This window comes from Lineus longissimus, chromosome 11 (assembly GCF_910592395.1).
Source record: "Lineus longissimus chromosome 11, tnLinLong1.2, whole genome shotgun sequence".
Taxonomy (NCBI): Eukaryota; Metazoa; Nemertea; class Pilidiophora; order Heteronemertea; family Lineidae; genus Lineus; species Lineus longissimus.
Window position 1 is genome coordinate 6,564,316 of NC_088318.1, and position 23,575 is coordinate 6,587,890.

General features: G+C 41.7%; 1 protein-coding gene across 1 annotated transcript in view; it reads left to right on the forward strand.

Annotated features, from left to right (window-relative positions):
- LOC135495396 (uncharacterized) overlaps positions 1-23,575 on the forward strand; it is an 89,445-nt gene that overhangs the window by 6,475 nt on the left and 59,395 nt on the right. Inside the window, exon 2 of the mRNA XM_064783975.1 lies at positions 9,556-9,758. Within this exon, the coding sequence (XP_064640045.1) occupies positions 9,556-9,758 (203 nt within the window). The remainder of the gene's footprint in view (positions 1-9,555; positions 9,759-23,575) is intronic.

A 23,575-nucleotide genomic window follows, 5' to 3' on the forward strand; every position in this document is an offset into this window, starting at 1 on the left:
GGCAAGGCGGATTAATCCACGGAAACTCTTTAAGGGCACCTTAATGTGAAATTTATATTTTTAGTAGGGCTCCTTTTTGATAGAAAATGAAAGCTCAGCTTCATAAGTCTCCGGGTGCCCCACAAGAGGGATTTTACCAAAGGAAAGGCTTGAAGTACCATCGTGAAATATCATATGTTCACTGACATTTTGCTAACATTTTGTCATACTTCCAATGAAGCTGAAAGGGTGGATGTCGTCCTGGGTGCCGACAAATGGTACCCAGGTTTGAGATCGACTGGACAATAAGCACCCTGGATGCCATTACACTAGACAAACAGTGTTTCGCTGATAATGCGAATCTTGGACTTTCTTTTATTCTATTTACCAGTTTTAAATTTCGCGCACTTCGCACTTCGGTTTTGGCGGCACTTTTTACGTCACGAGCTAATTTTACCTTTTAGGCTTCTTTTACGCCCTTTGGTCATTCACAATTTTCCTGCACTTGGTCTGGAAGTACATATAGTAAGGGCAGGTTCTTTGTCCCGGATAACCACACATTTCGGTTTCGGTAGTTTCGGATTTGTAAGTATTTAATTTTATGCATTTCATTTAGTTCCACGTTGTATTACTGTCTTGTAGGTTCCTTCTTTACATATATTCTTAAAATACCAAAAAATATTCTTTTTCACTTTTGTATGTCACTGTTTGTAATTCATGTCTAATTTACTGTCCGGTGCTAAATGTAGTCCATATGTTTCAGGTTTCAAATAAAACTATATATTGAACATCCGAGTATCCGAGTCTTCAAACAGCACCCAGCTTCTTTTTGCCTGGCTTACGGATCTTAGGGACGAGGACGTTTCTTACAATGTCGTTTTATCTTGTAAGGTGCTTACGCCAAAATCGTTTTGTAAAGTTAAATAAGCCCAGACTTGTTTTGTAAGCCGTACCCCCGAGATAATAAAAAAGACGGCAAAATGCAAGAAAAAAAAGTTCTTGAAAACTTTTTTTTCTTCGTTTTTTGTTGTAAGTCGTCCCCCGACTTAGTAAGTCGTCCCCTGAGATAATAAGTCGTTCCCCTAACATAATAAGTCGCCCCCCCCCCGACTTATTAAGTCGTCTGCCCGAGATTATGAAAATGAAACAAAAATGTTTTGTCGTAAGTCGTCCCCCCGACTTAATAAGTCGTCCCGCCCAGAAAAAAAAAAATTCGATGTCCTTTCCCAGCCACCGTAAAATTGCACTTTTTGCCAAGAAAAACTAAGAACTCCGAATTCACCTCATCAAAATCTGAAAAATATGGAGTTTCTGGTGAAAAAAAATCTGAAATGGGTCCTACTGGGGTTGGCAGCTCTAAAAGTTATTTTTTCTGGATGAACCGGCGTGGCTTTCAAGCAACTAAAATTCCTGGCCCTTCTCAACACGTATATGTACAACGAATGAAATACTCGAGGGTTTGTCGGATGAGACTAAGCCCTGGTCCCTTGGACCTGAGTGTCTATGCCAGGGCAAGTACAAGATCCCACATAGGTAGACAGTAGCCTCTGGTGGACTCCATACCTCCGTCAATCCAACAGGGTTACGACACCGGTAATGATATGGTGATGATGATGATGATGATGATGATGACCCTCTATATAATAGTATATGTAGTACGAATAACGTTTGCAATGGGTATGTCGTTTGGGACATATTCGCTACAGGACATATCTTAGATCAATTTTGGACAATTTCTAGGGGCTTTGCATTTCACATTAAGATTTTCGCCAATTTCCCAATATAGCTTGCGTTTGGTCTTAAATCTAATAATTTGTCTGTTAAGACCTAATTGGCCAGACAAATTCTTAATTGGGTCCAGTTCTATGATGAATGTTAATTGATTAATTGCAATTTAATGAGTTTAATGCGAAACAACATTATTGGAAAAAAGGGATTCCAGTTGGACTAATTACTGATTACTCAATTAAAGGTAATTAACATCATGGTAATTAACATCATGGGAAGCATAAAAATATAAGGAAGGGTCCAACAGTTATCAGAACACGATTGATGCAGACATGGAGTTGATCACAAATAATAAGGGGGGCCAAAAGTTTTGTTTTGATGGCTTTACGTACAACAAGCATAGGCAGACTGCAACAGCTATATATTGGCGATGTTCGAAGTTTAATGCAGGATGCAGAGGCAGGCTGAAATCGTCCCTTGCTATCAACAGAGATAACTTGTTGGTGGTACCAGTGTACCAATTTTCAAGTCAATAAAGCCCCGCTAACCGACGACAGATGCTTCGCCTGTTGGACCCTTCCTTATATTTTTATGCTTCCCATGATGTTAATTACCATGATGTTAATTACCTTTAATTGAGTAATCAGTAAGTAGTCCAACTGGAATCCCTTTTTTCCAATAATGTGGTGAAGACATTGCAAACTAAAAGAATAGAAATATTGCACAAGAAACCATGTATTGCACAAGAAACCATGTGATTTAAAGTTGAACTGTAAGGAGAAGTTCTATCAGCAACCCCTGGACATAAATCTGAATATGATTAAACTCATTCTGTGTTGTTTCGCATTAAACTCATTAAATTGCAATTAATCAATTAACATTCATCATAGAACTGGACCCAATTAAGAATTTGCCTGGCCAATTAGGTCTTAACAGACAAATTATTAGATTTAAGACCAAACACAAGCTATATAGGGAAATTGGCGAAAATCTTAATGTGAAATGCAAGGTAGGATGCCAGATGTGGCCCCCCCCCCCCCCCACCCCACCCCAGCCCCATTCCCAAGATTCTGGATCCGCCCATGATAAGAATATGACACGAGTATTTTAAAATTTAAAAGAACATGAATGTAGTTAAAAAACGTCAGCTCCCCCAACTTCTTCCATAACAAAATAGTCCGCAATGTATTAAACTATTTTAAGGCACCACCTTAGTCACAGAAGAAGGAAAATGGGCAAGAAAAGAAGGCATAGGCCGAATCTGAACCAGTTGAAGAACATGAGATTCTAAAAAATTCTAAAAAAATTGTGTACCTTTTTTACCTATTTATGCCATTTGTGTACCTTTATTTCCAGTACCTTTTTTCCGGTACCATTATTTCCAGTACTTTTATTTACTGTACTTTTATTTCCGTACCTTTTTGTATGTACCTTTTTCCTGTACCTTTATTACCTAGAACCATGTTAGGCATGATAGTGGCAATATGTGCTTTGTTTGTCATAGCATTCATCAGGCAAAAATGGTGTATTCCTGTTTCGCCTATTCCTGTTCCGCCTATTCCTGTTTCGCCTATTCCTGTTTCGCCTAATTCCTGTTTCGCCTAATTCCTGTTTCGCCTATTCCCGTTTCGCCTAATTCCTGTTTCGCCTATTCCTGTTTCGCCTAATTCCTGTTTAGCCTATTCCTGTTTCGCCTATTCAAATGTATTGCTAACCTCCCCACAGACGTAGGAATATGAACCGTCCCTTACTGACCGACCAAACCCGAGGAGAGCCACATATGTACGCATTGACGAACGCATGTTACGCCTCAAAGAACAATACGTCAATGGAGAGAGGGACATAATGAGCTACGTTGATGCCATCAGTTACCTTGTCTGACATAATATCATGATATGTATTTTCCACCTTGTTTGACTTTATATACCTACATGTATATTATGACATGGGTTTTACAGCTGATTTTGATCAAATAATTATGAGAATGTACAATATTATGTATTTTTTTCAAAAACTCATGAATTCAGTTTTCATAAAATAAACGACTGCTTTACTCTACTTAATCTATTAGTTTTTACTGTGTGTCAGTATGGTCCTATGGTCCTATGGTCAAATAAGTCCCGGACTATCCCCGCTTTCAAGGTGACTCTTTCAAAACGGTCATGGCATGGTTTGTTAACAAAGTTGATGGCATTTGATTAGTCAAATTGTCATCACATCGTTAACATCATCCAATTGTCCCCTCACATTTTCCCCATAAAATGGACATGCATCCCTAAGGTTCCCCGTGGGAGAGTCGATTTATTGTAGGGGTACTGGAAAGTAGGCGAAACAGGAATAGGCGAAACAGGAAATAGGCCAAACAGGAAATAGGCCAAACAGGAAATAGGCGAAAAAGGAATAGGCGGAACAGGAATAGGCGGAACAGGAATAGGCGAATCAGGAATAGGCGAAACAGGAATTCTGTAGGCGAAACAGGAATAGGCGAAACAGGAATAGGCGAAACAGGCATAAACCGAAAAAATATCAGGACAGAGTAAGTTTTCCGATGATTTTAGTTGCAGCTTCTTGGCATTTTCACAAACCACCTGGAAAACTTATTTTCCTGATCGATCCCTGTTGGAAATGAAAAAAAAGAAATGTGGAGTGTTACTGGCGACCAATTGACATGGTTGGTTCCAAATAGACATTCAGTAATTCTGTTGTGACGTATGCAATTGGTGGGAACACCCAAAGAACAAAGCTAATCAGGAAGATCATAAAAGGGGTCAAACAGCTTAAAAGATAGAGATTATAAAACAATGGAAAGGGGCAATTAAGAAGGAAGGTGTTAAAACTTATAATGGTTAACGATCCTGGGTGTCTGGGTTGAATGTAGGTAAAAAAGGTACAGGTAAAAAAGGTACAGGTAAAAAAGGTACGGTAAAAAAGGTACAAGAAAAAAAGGTACAAGTAAAAAAGGTACAAGTAAAAAAGGTATCGGTAAAAAAGGTACAGGAAAAAAAGTACAGGTAAAAAAGGTACAAGAAAAATGGGGACTAGGTAAAAAAGGTACAGGACTGGTATGGTGTCTTTGCTGTCAAATGTTATAAATTGCACGTCTTGTTTATTGTAAATGAAGTCAAATTTTGGGGTTATCATGATTATTATGTAGATGTTGTGTGGTGGAGGTAACTTATACTGAGATAGGCAAAGTTTAGATATGCTTTCAATCAGTCAGTCAAATGGAAACCATGTTATGTTTTGGTTATTTGTTTTTTGTGTATCCAAACTAATTACTTCCTTGCTAGAGTAAAGTTGATTAACTTCTAATTGCCAAAGCATAATTATGACTACTGTAATTAATCCAATTAACAATCAATCAGAAAATCCCTTGTCCAAGGTGGATTGTTCCAGGTCTGGTATTAATTAGGAAGGTCTTCCTAAGCTGATACCACCTGGAATATTTATTTTACTGATACCAACGGTTTTGAATACATTCAGGGCTTCTTTCGCACTTTTGTAACTATGAAACTAAGGGCTTCTAATCTAACTGTAAATGAGTAATCAAAGAGGACATTGGCCATCAGTACCCATTCAGTCAATGTGAGAATCAACGAATTTCATACAATAACTTTTTAAAAAGTGTCTGTACCTTTTTTACCTAGTCACCATTTTTCTTGTACCTTTTTTACCGATACCTTTTTTTCCTGTACCTTTTTTACCGATACCTTTTTTTCCTGTACCTTTTTTACCGATACCTTTTTTACTTGTACCTTTTTTCCTGTACCTTTTTTACCGTACCTTTTTTACCTGTACCTTTTTTACCTGTACCTTTTTTACTGGATACCGTCTGGGTTCACCAGGGCTAGAGAGAAACACAGAAATAATAATTACAGATATAGTAAGCAATTCCTAATATTGTCACACTTGCATTTACTTCAAAACCCATGTGTAGGCTTGAGTGACCCGATGTATAATATCCCTTGTGAAGTACATTGCAATACTTCTTATTTTTAAAACAGACCTTCAGATAAAATGAAATAAGAAAGTAGGGACCGTTCACCAGTTATTTTACTTTCAAGAGTAAAATTTATGCGAGTATAAACCACCAATTAGATTTTCCCGTAAAAGAAAATTCTACAGAGCTCTGGTGTGCTCCAATTGCGGCCTTCCGAGGTCGGTAGCTAGAATGGCAGAAACATCTTGTAATACTCTATTAAATCCTACACTCATAGATTTTCCCTCGCACCAGAACCAGTTGGCATGAAAACATTGACTAGAATACTGTCTTCAGTCGACTCACTTTTTAGCTCACCTCGGGGAGCTTATACAATACCGTGGCGTCCGTCGTCCGTCGTCGTCGGCCGTTACCGGAGCACGTGTCATCACCGCTAGGGCTAAATGGCTAAAACTTGGTGTGTTGGTAGCTTCGATATGACCTACTTTCTGGCCTCCAGGCAACCATCTTGGAAATAGTTTTTTGCCTTTTTGAAGCTAATACGTAGTACTAGCTAGTACGTAGCTAATAGCTAGTACGTAGAGTGACGAAATTTTTATGGTGGGTGTATCGAATAAGGTTAAATGACATGTCACCCGGGTTTTTGATTTGACCTTCTTTTCAAGGTCACAGAGGTCAAAGTTAACTAAATCACAGATAGGTAGCTGGTTTCGTTTCTATTTTAACTGGAAGGTTCTGTATCTAGGGACCGTCTATATTCTACCCAAAAAATTTGTACCGCCAGGCGGCCATCTTGAAAATTAAACAAAGTCGGATTGCAGCCAAATTTCATGTGATTGTATATCAATGTTCTTTCTACAACATCCCTGATTTTTAGTCAAATCCATCGACCAATGTGGCCGCCATGCGGCCATCTTGAAAAGTATACAAAGTCCTATTACTCCGAAACTTATTATCGGATTGCAACCAAACTCATGTGATAATGCATCTATGTACTCTTATCAATATCCCAAATTTTCAGTCTAATCCCATGACAAATATGGCCGCCAGGCCGCCATTTTGAAAATCCACTGTCCTATTACTCCTAAACTGTTAAACAGATGTCAACCAATTTCCATGTGACATGTACACTCTTCAATAACCCTGAAATTCAGTCAACTTTGTAACCAAAATGTCATACTTAGATGGTACCGGTAATTTTCTTTTGTGCCATTGAGCCGAGTAGAATCATAATATGCAATAGAATCAAAACTGGTGAAACTGGCCAGAAATTGTTCTCCCCATATCCACTGTAAATGACATGCATACATTATCCGAGGTGAGCACGTGGTCCCTGGGCCATAATCTCCAACATCAGACAAACTGGATTGCATGGTGCTGCCGCGTATTGTTAGAAATTGGCGTTAATGGGGGTATGTCCAATGTCGCAGATATGGGGTTTCATGGGACATTCAAGGGTTAAGGTTTTGACACTGTCTTCGATTGTGATCAGCGCTTCGACGAGTGGAACATGTCCTCTACTCTCATGTTGTGAAAGTCTCTGCTGAAGCAACAAGCTTCATGTTCCGCCAGTCCATGATATACTGATAACGTGACATAAGATGCAACGTAGTCAGTATCTTGATGATGGGCTCTGCATACTCCCGATTCTTTAGGATGGAGGATGAAGGTCCCTGGCATGGTCTCAAGGCATCCTGAGATACATGTTTTTGATACTCCTACCTCGTGTGCAAATATCGAAAGGTGGAGTATATTGAATATCACAGGTTATGTCAGGATGGGTATATTAAGGAACCTCCGAGGGCCGGACGCGCTTATCCACGTTCACACCTGCAGTCTGGTTGGGACTTCACAAAATACTGATTTGGTCAATAAGAGATCGTTTGGGATGAATTGGTCCAGGAATATTTTCACGAGATCTGCAGGAAATTTAAAATTAAATTTGAATTTCCAACTTGGGCACAAGATATGTTGGTTTTCCACACAAAAACAGCTTCCAGCAGGACCGCAACTTCTCCAAACAGGATCATTAAAAAAGGTCAGCATTAGTTTGATACGACAAGGATGGCGGCGCATGGTGTAAAGCTCCTGGCTAGGTGAATCCACGCCCAAGTTGTCCCTTCAAGGTTAAGCTTCCTGGCGAGACAATCAGTACTGTAACAGCCCACAAAAATGGATTTCACAATAGCCGGATACTTAACCTGTGAATGAGACAGGACAATTGTTGACAACAGAAATGGAACTGCATTGAATTATCGGAATAACCTGAATCCGTTTGAGTCGAGACAACTCAAAGATGCGATCTGGATTTACCAATGTGTGGCGGTTTTTATATCCGTGGATAGGTCTTGTTCTCGTGGTCGCGGCAGTGGATGGCACCCCTAATCGGAGGTCAATGGTGAGTTTACCCTTTTTCAAGTTGACGCACCTATGCTGTCTCCGCAAACGCCATAAGTATGTATACCCCTTCGGAGTCAGCCGTATACGTCGTCAGCGCAAACTCGTGAATAGAAATCAAACCCCATACCATATGACATAATTCCTCAAATTTGTATGCAATATGCACCGCGCTAGACCAATTTGATACTGCGTTGGCGTTCAATTTCTCACTCTTGAATACCACATAATGATTATCACATCGTGTCAGCCTCACAATTGTCGTCAACTGGCGACACAATGGTCACAATCTGTTAGAACGGCTCTTACCCGGCCATACAGTAATTGGACTTGACCTTGTTCTTTTTCAGATACAACGAAATGTACCGCTTTCTTTACACAAATGGTCCAACTCCATTGTGCCTTACGTTTTTGATGAGTCGTTTGGCAAGTCAAAAAAGACAGCGTCCTATAAAAGTAACATCCCAGCGCGTAACAATTCGTTTTAGTGTTTTTCAATTTATTTGTTTTTTGTTATTTGAACGACTCTGGTTTCATAAAAGTTAAAGATGAAATTTTGTAGACAACGTGATCATGAATCTTGAACTACTTCTCTCGAATGAGGTAGACACGCGCGGCGATGTCCCCTAAGTAGGATAGTATGAGTCATGACAGACGTGACCCCAAATGATCGATAGGCCTACTAGCCAAACTGGAGCATCTTAGCATAAAACCTATTATGATGGATGTCTCCCTCAAATATATATAGGACATCTTTGTTGCATCCCAGGTAACATCGATCTGTGTATAGAACACAGTTGGTAAGCCCGACATCTTAAGTTGCTCGACGTGTCTCTATATAGATGTCGTAGCCATGGCCATGCAGGCAATTTGCAAGGTCTGGTTGTGACAGTCTCACCATGTCTCACGAACGAACAGTCATACCGCCTTTGGTCTGCTGTTTGTGGCAGTACAGTCTAGCTCTATCTTACTAAGAGGCAGCAATGAATGTCTCCTATACATGCTTTCCGAAATTGGTGTCTTCCATTGGAACTAACTTTCCCCCCCTTGTCCGGCATTAAAGGCATTCAAGTGTGTTGGTCAACCAGGACTATCTCCTTTGTCCCTCCACCATAAGGCCTAGTTTCCCCTTATGACATCAATATTTCGGACACTCAGCGCCCCATTTCTGGAAAGGTGTATAGCCATGACATTATGTAGCCTAATCGTCTCCAAGGGTTGTAACTGCCATGCCCCCTTTAGTCTGGTTGTTGATTGTCTCACGGACTATGTCCTCTCTGCTCCGGTTACGACAATCTCGTAGTGTCGTTCGGTGGAAAGCCATCTCTCATTAGTCTGGTTCTTACAATGATTACGAAAAAAAACTATTGCACTTGATAGCTTGGTCTGTGTGCAACGGTCATTTTGATGATGAATTCAAGCGTTAGGGGAGGGATAACAGAACGGCTCTCTTCTCCTTTCCCTAGTGCAGAACCGCGCCGAATGCGTATCTGCCATACTTCTTTTTCAAGGAACCCTTTTAATGACAACGCGACGATCACAGAGTTGGGCTGCTCAGGGGCGAAGGAGGGCCAGAAACAGACTAAAAGCACAGTGACAGACATGGATGAGGAGGGAAAGGAATATAACAATTCGTGTACGGCAGAAAGCGTTATTGGAGAGCAAGACGTTTCAAAGGCAATGCCTGTCAATTGCCCACAATATTTCAATAATTGTAAGTATCTTACAATTGTTTTACGTTATCAAATAGCATTGTTTCTTTTTTGTGATCTCACTCATTGTTTATTTCAGTTCTGTCAGCCCAGTGGAAACACTAATCATGGAGACATTGACAAGTGCATGTATTCAAATATGATATTACAATTACACCAACCAGGATAGTTGGTATTCTGGTTGGACGTGACAAGTCTTGAGCAAACTGTACGACTACGAAGACGGTATTTCGGTAAGGGGCAGATAGTGGGTGATACGAATAAAGACTAGCAAATGCTTTTATCTAAAACTCCATGTACATTTACACTGGGCCTTTCTGTACAAAATTGAAGTAAAAGCATTTGCTAGTCTTTATTCATATCACCCATTATCTGGTATGGTGTGACTAGTCTTGATGTAACTTAAACACATTTGAATAACATCAAGTGGTTATTTCACGAGGGCAGGTGTATATTTTGGGGGGATGTGACAAGTCCTGAAGTTAACCAAACCCTTCTGAATGACGTCTTCAATAAGGGTACCCAAAGGTGCCTGGCGTATATGGCTGGCACGAGTGGACAGAATTCACAATTATGCCACGGAATAAATCGGAATTGTGGTGCACCATAAATCGACCAATCAAAACCTCGGATCTCGTGAGTTGTGCCGCGGCATAAATAGGAATTGTGGACGGAAGTGTCATTTATGGAGGACGGAAGTAAATCGGAATGGTGTACTATAAATCGACCAATCAAAACATCGGATCTCGCGAATTATGCCGCGGCATAATTCTGAATTTTGTCCACTCGCGCCAGCCATAGGCGTAGGCATTGTACGGCGGGGAGGGAGGGTGGGGGGTGACTCGGAGATTGTCTCCACAGGCATCGTTAAAGAAACACTTCCAGGTAAAAGATTAATTCTATTGAGGTCACTTAAGCTGTAAATACTGGCCACTCTACACAGCCCAAAAATTTCGCGTCCAGGATATTTTCGCGAATTTCTAGAGTAGGTAATGCTCACGAAAATATTCTGCCGCGAAAATCACTAGCTTTCCAGCAAGAATTCCATGTCATTGTTGTTATGCTTCCACAGGCATTGCATCCAGCTAGGCCCTATATAGATCTAAGCTTACTAATAACCATAAAGAGATTATAGATTTGAGACCGCGCATATCCATTGCAATTGGAAATTAGCACGTATACAATTAACGTCACACCAAACAAACACAAATTCCACAACTCATCAATGACTTGATCTTTTGTGCTGTCGGCTTAATTGCTTCATACAGAGAGACCTGGGCCCAGTTGACAGTGGATTTGAGTATGCTTTATAGACACGCACTCTTCAGTACCTATTCACCAGTTGTACAGTACATGCACCTCTGAGGCAAAAACAATTCTTGACTCGCGAAAATATTATGGCGCGAAATATGTCCATCAGCCGGGAAATTTTCGGTTCTACAGTGACTAAATATCCCGGGCTAATATCTTCATAGGTCTATACAATTAGCATTACACCAGTCCGGCACGTGCTGGCTGGGGCACGTTACGTGCGCGTGAACAATTTTGACGGGTTTTGCCGAGGCCGAAAATAGGCCTATAAAAACCTTCTCTACAGTAAAACAAGAGTACGTTGGTTGTAGTGAGGAGGGGGGGGGGGGGGGGGGGGGGGTGGGGGACGAAGCAGGCTGCAGGTGCGGCAAATCCATCCTCCTTTAGTAACGGGCTGAATGATTGGCTGTTACTGATTCTTAGAACACACCCAATATAAAGGCTAGATGCCAATCGTGCATCATCAACAACCTGGTTCAGTAATTGGCAGTTAGCGCTTCGTAGAATACAGGCGTTATAAAGGCCAGATGCCAATCGTACATACACCACGATTGTATAGAGGATTCTACGTTGATACAGGAGACTGAGCTTCATGTTCGAGTGATTTATGTTACTGGCCTGGTTAGATAACTTTCATAACATTTTATCGCTATGGAGATATCGTTGACTTTACCAAAGCATTGGGGTCAGCGATGTCGGGCGTCGTTGTTTGCTCTAGTATGGCGGTCACAATTACCCTATTCCCGTTCAACGCTATTTCTCTCCCGTTGAATGGGATTTGCAGCATTTAGATTCGTTAACAGCTATTCAACGCATTGCGTTAACCAGTAACTGAACAGTGGATGTCATTTAACGATTTTCAAATTGTAGTTCCCGACGCAAACATGGACTGATAGTGTCGAGAAATTTTTGCTAATTGATAACTTAGATGTAGGACTACATAACAGTTTAATTTGTCATTATCACTAGAACACGCCTAAGGTCTCATAAGGGAGTTTCAATGTATGCATGCACAATGTCCCCAGTGCGATAGTTCCTAAAAAATCGTTGATTTCTTGGTCCTCAGTGTATGCCAATGTTGATTTATCAATTGTTTTGACAAAGACATTTGGAGTTTCTGTTATTTGGAGTTTCTGAAACCTGGAGCGCTGCTCAATAGGCTGATAACAAGAAACTACGCATTTTACTGCTGTTGCCGACGTTTGTGTACAGTGAACTTGAGGTGTGCGTCGGGCCCGTGTTGAAATGCCGTCCAGTGCCAAGTGGTGCGTGTTTCGCTGATTTGTGCAAAATTCAATATATCTCAAAAGTTGAATGGTTGACCCTCGATTTTTTTGAATTTTTGTGTAACTTTTTTTCACGGGAGAATGGTTACTTTAAGAATTATACAGGAAGAAATGTAAAATGTTTGCTTTTTTCCGTGATTGTCCGGCCCAATTGGCAATATTGTGAACAGAGCTAACGGCGATGTATGGAACAAAATGGGTGTTAAAAAATTATTTATTCAGCAGGTTATAGCGGCTATTAGTAAATTCAAGTGGGCGAATCAAGCTGAGATTAATCTGAGAGATCTAGGCAGAATAGCATCGTCTTTTTGGACGTTACAAACATGTGAACTGATTTGTTCACACAGATGCATACATGGGACTATAGAGGAGTAAAAACGAATAACCAAGCACAGATGGTGGTTCGCAATCGAACCACCAAAAAATGTGAGAAAATGTGTTTCAGACCTACTTATACTCCAAATACAACATTTCAGCTATTAAAACAGTTGAGAATGATATCAATGTCCACCAGCATCATAAAAATCCCCTTCATCATTGGCACAATTGTTTTTAAATTTGATTGGATAGAACTGGCTGTATCCAAGGCTGAAAGTGGTTGCTAGGGAGTTTAAGCAATTAATTTTTTTCTTCTTAATTAGGCTCATTAACCCACTTAAAATTTGTTTTGGAGGAAAAAACCCACAAAACATTATTCATATGTATTAAAGAAATCATTTTTATACAAAAATCTCAAAAAAAATATTTTTTGAAAAAATCCATATTTTAGGAGTATATACCTACCTTAAAATATGTGTCACGTCCTGTTAATGGGCACTTCATCATCGCGTACATTCGGGGAAAACTCCTTAATTAACAACGAGACCTACGAACGAAACGCGTCGCCATAACTACAATATAAACACTTTCTTGAATACATTACAGAGAATGGCCCGGAACTGGCCAATAGTGGTTACGCTACACACTGGCCATCGGGCGTAAGCATACGGACAACGTTTATACCAGAAGTTGGTCGTTTTTTTTCCAACATGGAATATTTTATTGAATTAAATCTGCTTTTCCATACGAACAATCAAATGTGTGTACTTTATGACTGAAACAGACAACTCATATGAAACAAACTGCATTTTTGCTATTAGAATTTTTGCGTCGTTAAAACGCGCGCCATTGGAAGCCAAAACGCCCGCCATTAATTCGCCGTTCGTCTTTGTCTCCTTTTTCTGAACCAATACTCATGGAGACAGGACTCGTGATGTTTTTGGTGATGCAGCTGGTTGTTACACAGGCCGGTGGGTAATGATTTACACACTTCTAACTACAATTGTTTTGAATACTTTGTACATTTTGAGGATTCTGACTGCAACCAGTGTAAAACAATCTGCGAATCAGTCCATAGTGTCACGGTCGGTTTGTCCTTGAGTTCAGTTACAATTGTTTTTGCTAGTCTAGATGCTACAAGTGCTGCCATCAGTTCAAGTCTTGGGATTGTAGTCTGTTGGAGTGGGGCTAGTCTCCCTTTTGCAGTAAATAGTCGAACTCTAGGGCCGTCGTCTGTGTTCCAACGCATATATCCAACTGCTCCGTATGCCTTGAAGCTCGCATCTGCAAAAACACGTAATTCTGCTACTCCGTTTGCTGTCGTTGGCTTCACGCTTCTCGGGAATTAGACAGTTTCCAGTTTCTTCAAATCGGTGAATATCCGTTGCCAGTGTTCTGCATGATCATCAGGCAATGGGGTCGTCCCAACCAACAATATAGGCTATTACTATTATAGGCCTATATGTCGTTACAAAATTAAGAGGTTGCGTAGGCTTTTACATTTTCACTGTGATTCAGCTTGACTTGCAACAAGCAGAGGTGGACAAACACACAGACAAGGTTGACGTAGTATAAGCATCTATAAAAGCCGATTATGAGGAAACAATGCCATAGAACTGAAAAATATCCCTGTGCAGGTAAGTTTTACGTCTTTCGCGGGTATAGGTTTATACTAGTTTGCTCGTGAACATATTATTATGCCACGAAAGGTAATTGAAAGTATCACAAAGTGTTTTACTGCTGGCTTATAATTTTTGGCCTTTCAGGTTATGCTGTGATATTCAAAGACATATCAAGTGGCATATAGGCATTCCTCATCAGTCTGTATACTCATTATGATGTTTAGACCATTCTCAATGATATTACCACCAAAATTTCCCTGTATATAAACTTCAAAATTGATACGAAAAAACAAATTTTCAGGTATTACAGCGCCATTTCTCGATTAAATTTAATTCTGTTTGTTGGATACGTCAGTGTTAATCATTTGCTACCATGCTTTTAGGCCTACATGGCGATTTTTAAAACAAAACATGATTTGAGAATTATATTGAATTTAAAGAATTAAAGTTGCATTTTATCAACTTTAAATGATATTAAGCAGAAGCCACTTAAAAATATTTAAATCGCCAAGCGACCTGAATTTAAAAGTATAGAATGAATACCTTTCAGCTTGCGGTATTTTTTATCTCTGTACCATAATAAACTTTTCACATTTGACTAGTTTTCAATTTGCAGAGTGGGGATCAGCTTCGGTTGAGCCCCAGATCCAGGCCTGTGTGACACTAATGGGTCGCTTGCTTCATTGGTAGATAATCTTAGTGCTGTGATAGCAATGCTTTGTTTTTACTGCTTGAATACTGAGTAAACATTGTGTTTCGTCACGCAATCGCAATCGGGTGGATGGATCACAAGGTAACGAAATCCAAATTAGGCCTACATGTAAGTACATGTAAGTCAGTGATAAAGTCTGATAAATGCTGTCGATCTATCAATGGGCTTTGCGTGTCAGTAGAGCAAAGTTTCCTTCCAGTACGCAGGCCTGTATTTGCCTTTATAGATGTCACATAGTCAAGTACATGTATGTCTGTGATAAAGTCTGATAAATGCTGTATACACATTTTCATATTCTTATGACCATAATCATCATAGCTAGAGTACAATTGTTTTGACTAGTTAGTCGGAACTAAAGTCACAAGAAGTTTTTTGCTATATTTTTAAGCCACAATGAATGACTATACTTTAATTCTTTATGATTTTATTTTGGCTATACACGTATAATAAAAGTTTGAGTTAAATGATAGTCATATGTTTATTTTGCCTGAAGGTTTGACGTAGAACTACAGCAATTTATTTTTTCAATTTAATGAATTCGTACAGGTTGCCTGCCGCCAAAGGTTTGATACTACGGGTAATACTAAACAGCGTCCACCAGGTTTAAAAGCATATTTCAAGTCATCAAAATAAAATATGCTGGTCAAAAACGAAATAAGCAGAACATTTTCCACATTTCCTGATACTTAGTAGTTTCATGACATTTTTGTGCTAGATTAGCGAGTTGTTGTCTAAAATGTAGCAGCATCCACCACCCAGTCGGCGGCCATGTTGGATTTGACTTGGATGAAATGATAGGGCTTCCAAGGAGCCCTATGATTTTAGACAACATCTCCCTTATCTTACACCCAAATGTCATGAAATTTTCAGGAAATGTGTTTTATGGTGTACTTATTACGTTTATGGCTACTAACTTTTATTTTGAAGACTTCATACCCGACTTTAAACCTGGTGGACGCTGATGGACGCTGTTTAGGATGACCAGATACTACAACGATCTTGATTGGTTGGCTGAGACTCGGAAACATAAAGCCTAACTATGATTAGCTGTATGATTCGGTACATTCCGCCACAATTCTTCGGAATGCATACCATAATACTAACAACCTCACACCTCTGTGCCAAATTTGTGTAGCTCGATCCTCGTTGATAGATGTGTTTGATTACTGGAGTCAGGTTGACCGGGAATTCCAATTTGTGTTTTTGTTTGGTCTGCTATCAGCTGATGTCGGAATTCGCATACTGCAACACATGTAATATTCGCTCCGTTCCGATGGCCGGTGAGCGAATTAGGCGCGATTATTGATAATGATAGATGTTTGCCTGTGATTTTCATTCAGTCTGAATTTTTGCCTGATCATGATAGAATCACCGAAGCAGGGGATACCCTAAACTAAGAGCCAAGAGCCAAGAGCCACGATCACCTTTTTTTACAGGACAGATAGGCGTACGTACTTGTCTAATTCTACCCCCTCCCCACGGCCCAGCTGTACATCGTCATTGTACATCATGTGCTGTACTAGGTGATCTGATCGACCGAGAGCCGTATCATGCAACCACCATCCATATAGTATACTAGCATTGTACCCGTGGCGCAGGCAGGTTCAAATGGGCTATACCTTGAATAGATGAATTGCAATGAAAATCTAATGCAATATCAAAGGTTTCAATATCGAAGAGACAAATTAAACCAACCATTTGTCCACAGACTCGGACCTAGCTGTGGCGTGCTGTATGCGTCCACATGAAAGTATATCAATTGGTCTGATAGAGATGATGAGGCAATGTGAATATGCCTCGTTCCTTAGTCAGCAATATGCGCCTTTTTATACAGAGAAGGAGAACCAGATAGGCCTTCACATGTCGGCCTCCAAATGGCTCGAACCAATTATTCACTATCACTACTATGACTTTAAAATGCGTGCTCCTCCTACATGTAGCATGATCTCGGGCAAGGCACTTAGTCGACAGGCAAGCTAGAAGTTCAGCACCGTGAGCAGCTCCTTGATAATGCCATGCCAAGTTCAGAGTGCCTCTTCAGATACATCAAGTACCATGGTAACCTTCATTTGAAAATCCCTTCATAATCAAGGGCTAGCATTGGCTACCACAGCATCCATAAACAATAGACCACCAATTTGACCCCAGCTCCTTACTGGAAAACCCAAGTTCAGCAAACAAAAGTACCAAAAATACATTTTTGTTTACATTTGAACTGCACACATGCGTTTGTTTACAATTTCCCCGCGAAATCTCGAATCTATGGCCGACTTCGATTGCTTACTCTAGGGTAGAGTGCGAGTGCCCGAGCGTGACGTCACCGATGAGGTAATGCGTGCTCTGCGCATGTCGAGTGAGGGGAACAATCGAACGGCCCGCGAGAATGGAGTAGCGAATAATCATGGCGGCGCCGAACTTAAATCGTGAGTTTGTGATAAGTTTTTTCCAATTTGACGAGTTACTCCAGCCCCCAGACGGTCAATTTCTTGGCAAAACATCGTTCATGATCGCTGCTGCTCTGACATTATGCATGCGAAGGTCTAAAGTCCCAAAGATCCAAGGATTCTGCGAAGATGTTGTGCCCATGTTCGGCCTGCGTGACTTTTCAATTGTTCTATTGTTCTAGTTCTACTTCATTTAGGGATATTTGGTAACGAACAGAAGAAATACGGCCAAAAACAGGCTTTTTTTTCATCAGAAAACGTGCTTACAAGTTGCTGGCAGCCATGATTAATCACGTGTTCTGCGGGTAATTCAAAACCCACTCCTGTGCGGTCCAGGGTAGTCCTCGAGGAACTAAGTAGGTCAAATATGACGTCACTCGGGTAGTCACCCGAGCAAAATTCTATGTTCGATTGCTCCCCGAGTCACTCGGGGAGAACTCGAGTAAGCAATCGAAGTCGGCCTATGGTTTGGCAGTAATTCTCGAAGATCAGGTGACTTGCAATCGTGGATTGAAAATAACATTAACCTTGGTTCAGCAGGTCAACAGGTACAGGCTGTTCCAATCATCCCCCTACAGCCAGCTGTTCAACCGGTAATGTTAGTCATCCAACAGGGAGTGTAGGTAATTGATTAAGCCCCTGCATAACTAAACAGCAATGACTTGGCTTCTGTGAGTGGTAATGAGAATTGACAGTGTACGATTAAAAAATCCCTCATTACTGCTCCGCTGAAGTAAATTTCCGAAAATAAACATAACGTTGCATCAGGATAACATGTCACCTGCAAACGTGCAAAATTTCGAGACGAAACACTACCCCCAAATGGCACTTTATCGAGCCGCCTTATAGTATTATGATATAGATTAATGTTTCATGCTTTACCGATGACGGTAGGCCTACCTAATGCTATCGAACACTTACTTGTTTTCAACGTAAAATCGCCGGTAGGCCCCAGGCGATTTTCCTGGAACAATGTTCACCGTATTGTACGGACGGCGTAACGATAGTACGATAAAAAATCCAGGCTGCAGACAACCCCTGTAAAGCAGGCTAGGTGCTACCACGACTTCACAACAGTGTCTCCACCTACACTTACTGTAGTACACTATATACATTGTCTGTAAATGATGTTACTCCAAACCGAGGCTCAGCCTCATGTCTTGGCTGGAATAAAGAATGTGATCAGTTGAGATTCTATCGTACTTTCATTCCTTTGATGAGCAGAATCTACATGGTGTCAGAAGTGAAGGCCCATGAATATTAGAAGCGGAATTCACAGAGAACAGGTTTGACCCTAAAAAAGTGACATTCCACCCAGATTGACAGAGAAATTTGGCTCAGAAACAGTGAACAACATTCGTGTTGAAAACAAAGAAATTTGCACATAAACAATGGCCGCCGATTTCGGTTTGAGGAAGCCATCTCCCTTGAGTTTCGAGGGAAACTGCGCTGAAAACTGGCGCATATTCGAACAAGAGTATGACATTTTCATTGCGGCCGGCTACTCAACTAAGAATGCAGCCACCAAAGCTGCCATTCTCTTGAACTTGGCAGGCCCAGAAGCTATAGAAAGAGCACGTGCATTCACGTACCTGCCCGCTCGTCCTAACCCTGTTGGCGGACAGCCGGAGCTTGCAGCGGAATCCAGGGAGGACCCTGCAATTCTGAAAGCCAAATTCAAGGAACATTCTAATCCTAGGACAAATGTGATCATGGAGAGACACAAATTTAATTCGAGGTCCCAACAGCCTGGGGAATCATTCCAGACATTTCTATCAGACCTTAGAAATAAGGCGAACGCATGTGACTATGGTGACCTCAAAGACCAACTGCTACGTGATCGGTTAGTAACCGGCATCACAAAAGATAACGTTCGTAAGATTCTCCTAAGGGAGCGTGAGTTGACATTGGAAAAGGCTGTACAGCTATGTCAGATACACGAAATATCTGAGCAGGACGCGAAAGACATTCAAGGAAATACAGCAAAGAAGGTGGAACAAATTCACTTCGTGAAAAAAGGGAAACGCCCTTTTAAGCCGCCCAGTCACACTGGGAAGAAACAGTTTGACTTCAGAAAGAAAGACTCTCAAGGACATGACCCGAAATGCACTAATTGTGGATACACCCACACAGGGAAGGAAAAATCGTGCCCAGCACATGGAAAGCAATGTGCTAAATGTTCAAAGTGGAATCACTTTGCTGCAGTTTGTAGGTCGTCGCGTGAGGGAAACCACAACCCGCGTGGCAACCCCAGGAAACATGTGAGTCAGCTGGAGGTATCGGATGAACAGTTCGAGGACCACTTTTTCATTGAATCAGTAGACCACCCCAGTAGACAAAAAGACGACATTCACATTGTCATAAAGGTTAATAACATTAAAACCAAGATGAAAGTTGACACTGGGGCAAAGTGTAACGTCATGAGCCTGACAAAGCTAAGGTGCCTCAAAGGAAAGTTGGTCACTTCGAGAACCGTCAAGCTCATTGGGTTTGGCGGACACGCGATATCGTCCGTCGGCATGGCAACACTGCCATGTGTACATCGTAACTTGATGTACAACATCGAGTTTCACATCGTGGATCAGGACGTAAAGATCTTGTTAGGACTGAAAGACAGTCTTCGGTTAGGGCTAGTAACTTTGAGTTCTGAAGTATTGGAACTAGACAAGCAAAAGCAGCCAGAGCTGCCGGGTATCATGAAAAAGTGTCCTCAGTTATTTGACAGTAAGCTAGGGAAACTACCTATCGAGCCACACAAGATAGTTGTGGACCCTAACGTTCCCCCTGTAGTGTGCCCGTCGCCATTAAGGACAAAGTCTACGACAGGCTATTTGAAATGGTTGATGAAGGTATCTTAGCTCATGTGACGGAACCTACGGACTGGGTTTCGGCCATTGGTTGTCACAACTAAGAAGAGTACTGGTGACATTCGTATCTGCATTGACCCGGGTGATTTGAACAAAGCGATCAAGCGCCCGCGGTATCTGATGAAAACAATCGACCAGGTGGTGGCAGACATGCCTAATGCTAAGCTGTTCACAGTTATAGATGTGAGCCAGGCTTTCTACCATATTCCGATCGATGAAGAATCGTCCTATCTCACAACATTTGGGACACCGTTCGGGAGAATTCGCTATCTCCGTTTGCCTATGGGAATCTGCTCTGCAGCAGAGGTTTGGCAACAAACAATCGATCAGCTCTTAACGGGATATCCGGTGGAGTCAATCATGGATGACATGTTTGTACCTGGCGATGACTCTCAGGACCATGACACAAACCTTGAATCAGTTTGTGAACGTTTGGTTGAGTTAAACGTGAAAGCAACTCTCCGGAAGCTACGCTATAAGAAACCGGAAGTACCGTACATCGGGCATGTGATGTCAGATCAGGGGCTGAAACCTGATCCCGAGAAAATGAAAGTGATCACAGAAATGCCGCAACCAGAGGACACCACCGCGTTGTTAAGATTCTTAGGAATGGTGAAATATCTCACAAAGTTTATACCCAACCTTAGTGAGAAAGCCGCATCGCTCAACTCTTACGTAAAGACAGACATTGGCACTGGGATCACCAGCAAGAGACTGCATTTCAGGTGATCAAACAGTGTATTGCTGAGGCAACCGCGTTGACATTTTACAATGTCAAAGATGAGGTAACTCTGACCTGTGACTCATCGAAAAGTGGCATTGGAGCCGCTTGTTTGCAAAACGGAAAACCTGTGGCTTTTGCATCGAGAGCAATGTCCGACGCAGAGACACGTTATGCGCAAATTGAAAAGGAGTTGTTGGCCGTTGTTTTCGCCTGTTCAAAGTTTCACAATTATATCTACGAAAAGAAAGATGTAACTATTGAGACCGACCACATGCCGCTGGTCGCCATTGTGAAAAAACCGCTCGCTGCAGCACCGGCAAGATTGCAACGGCTACTGTTAAGACTGCAACGTTATCAGTTTGAACTCGTATACAAGAAAGGAAAGGAACTGTACATCGCCGACACCCTTTCCCGCGCTTATCTACCGCTAAATCAGTCGGACGCCAACATTGAGGAGCAATTGAGTGACTTGGATGTGCTCACCGTTCTCCCAATTAGCGATAACAAGCTGGAGGAATTGAAACGAGCTACGGCAGATGACAGCATCCTCCAGCAGTTAAGCAACGTTATCATGGCGGGATGGCCAAGCCATATGAAAGGGAACTTGCTCCTCAGATCAGGTCGTATTTCCCGTTTCGCGATGAAATGATCATCGATGAAGGTATCGTGTTCAAAGGACAGAAAATAGTCGTTCCCACCAAACTTCAACAGGACTACATGAAGCAAGCTCATGGTGGTCATTGAAACAATGGTCAAAGCATGTAGTGTGTGTCTCAGTCAGAAGATGCACCAACAGAGGGAACCGCTGATGCTATACCTGTACCTAGCCGACCTTTGGCCATAATCGGCACAGATATGTTTGAATGGCAAGCCCACTCATGTCTCGTGACAGTTGACTCGTACTCAGGATGGTTCGAGGTAAACACACTCACCGATACATTGACGAAGACAATTGTGAGAAAGCTAAAATCTCACTTTGCCAGGTTTGGTATACCAGACCTGGTAGTATCTGATCCGGGACCGCAGTACAGGTCCAAAGAATTCAAGGACTTCGCTAGCGCTTGGAACTTCAAACATACTACGAGCAGCCCTTACTTCCATCTAGCAATGGTTTAGCTGAGAAAGCTGTACAATCAGCAAAGCGTCTCCTAGAGAAATCATACAGGGATGGTACAGACTTTTACATGAACTTGCTCAATTGGAGGAATACTCCCAGAGACTCGGTACTGGGCTCTCAGGCACAGCGAAATCTGTCCAGGCGCACACGGTCAACATTACCCATAGCTGAGGCCCTGCTGGAACCACAAGCATTAGACACGAAGATTGTTCAGAACCGTTTGTCTGAACTTCGGCAGACTCAGAAGAAATCAGCGGACAAGTCATCAAGGCCACTAACACCACTAGCACCAGGGGACAGCGTCCGCATACAGACCAGCAAGGGCTATGACAAGGAAGCCGTTATCACCAGGAGGGCGGACCAACCCAGATCCTACTACGCCCAAGCAACACCTGGCGGATTTGAATATCGAAGGAATCGGAGACACCTTTTAAAAGTGCCCAATGACAATATTCCCACTGGCACACAATCATCACCATCTGCGCCAGTGCTATCTCCGCAATCTCCACCAGTGAACCAGACGAACTCAGGACACTCGCCAATCACACCGCAGGCACCCAATCCAACTCCTGAATCCGCAACTGCGCCCGCAGCAGGGGTTAATAACACTAATAACACTCCGTATACCACCAGAAGTGGTAGGTCTGTTGTGCCACCGGCAAGGCTAACTGATTATGACTTGAAGGGTTAATCCGACCCTAGGTGTTGGTTTTGCTGATATCATTGGCAAAAATGACATTTGGTATTCTCCCGCTATATAGGGATAGTTAGACTGTTCAGACAATTAGTGTTGAATTATGTTAGAGTTGTTTACTTCTGCGGTTTAAGACAATGCTTTGGACATTTTGGATTAATAGGTTGATCTTACTGAAATAAGCATCTGCAGTCAAGTGTGTTTATAATAGTTTGCATAATCTTTTAGTTTACAGTTCATTAGTTAGACTCTACAGCATTGAGCAGGTATTGGACTTTAATCAGTAACAATGTGTTCTTCTAAAGAGGGGAGGATGTAAAGCAGGCTAGGTGCTACCACGACTTCACAACAGTGTCTCCACCTACACTTACTGTAGTATACTATATACATTGTATGTAAATGATGTTACTCCAGTCCAAACCGAGGCTCAGCCTCATGTTTTGGCTGGAATAAAGAATCTGATCAGTTGAGATTCTATCGTACTTTCATTCCTTTGATGAGCAGAATCTACAACCCCTGTCCAGGTGGCGATGTCTTACAACGTCATAAACGGTTACAAAAAAACTTTATTCATTAGCACCTGTGGGCCTCGGCCTCCCAAAGATAATAATTATATTCATTTTCCTATATTTTCCCTTTGCTCGTGGCTTTCCTGGCGGCACTTGGCTCTTAAATAGAGTATTGGCTCTTGGCTCTTAGTTTAGGGTGTCCCCCGAAGCAGGCA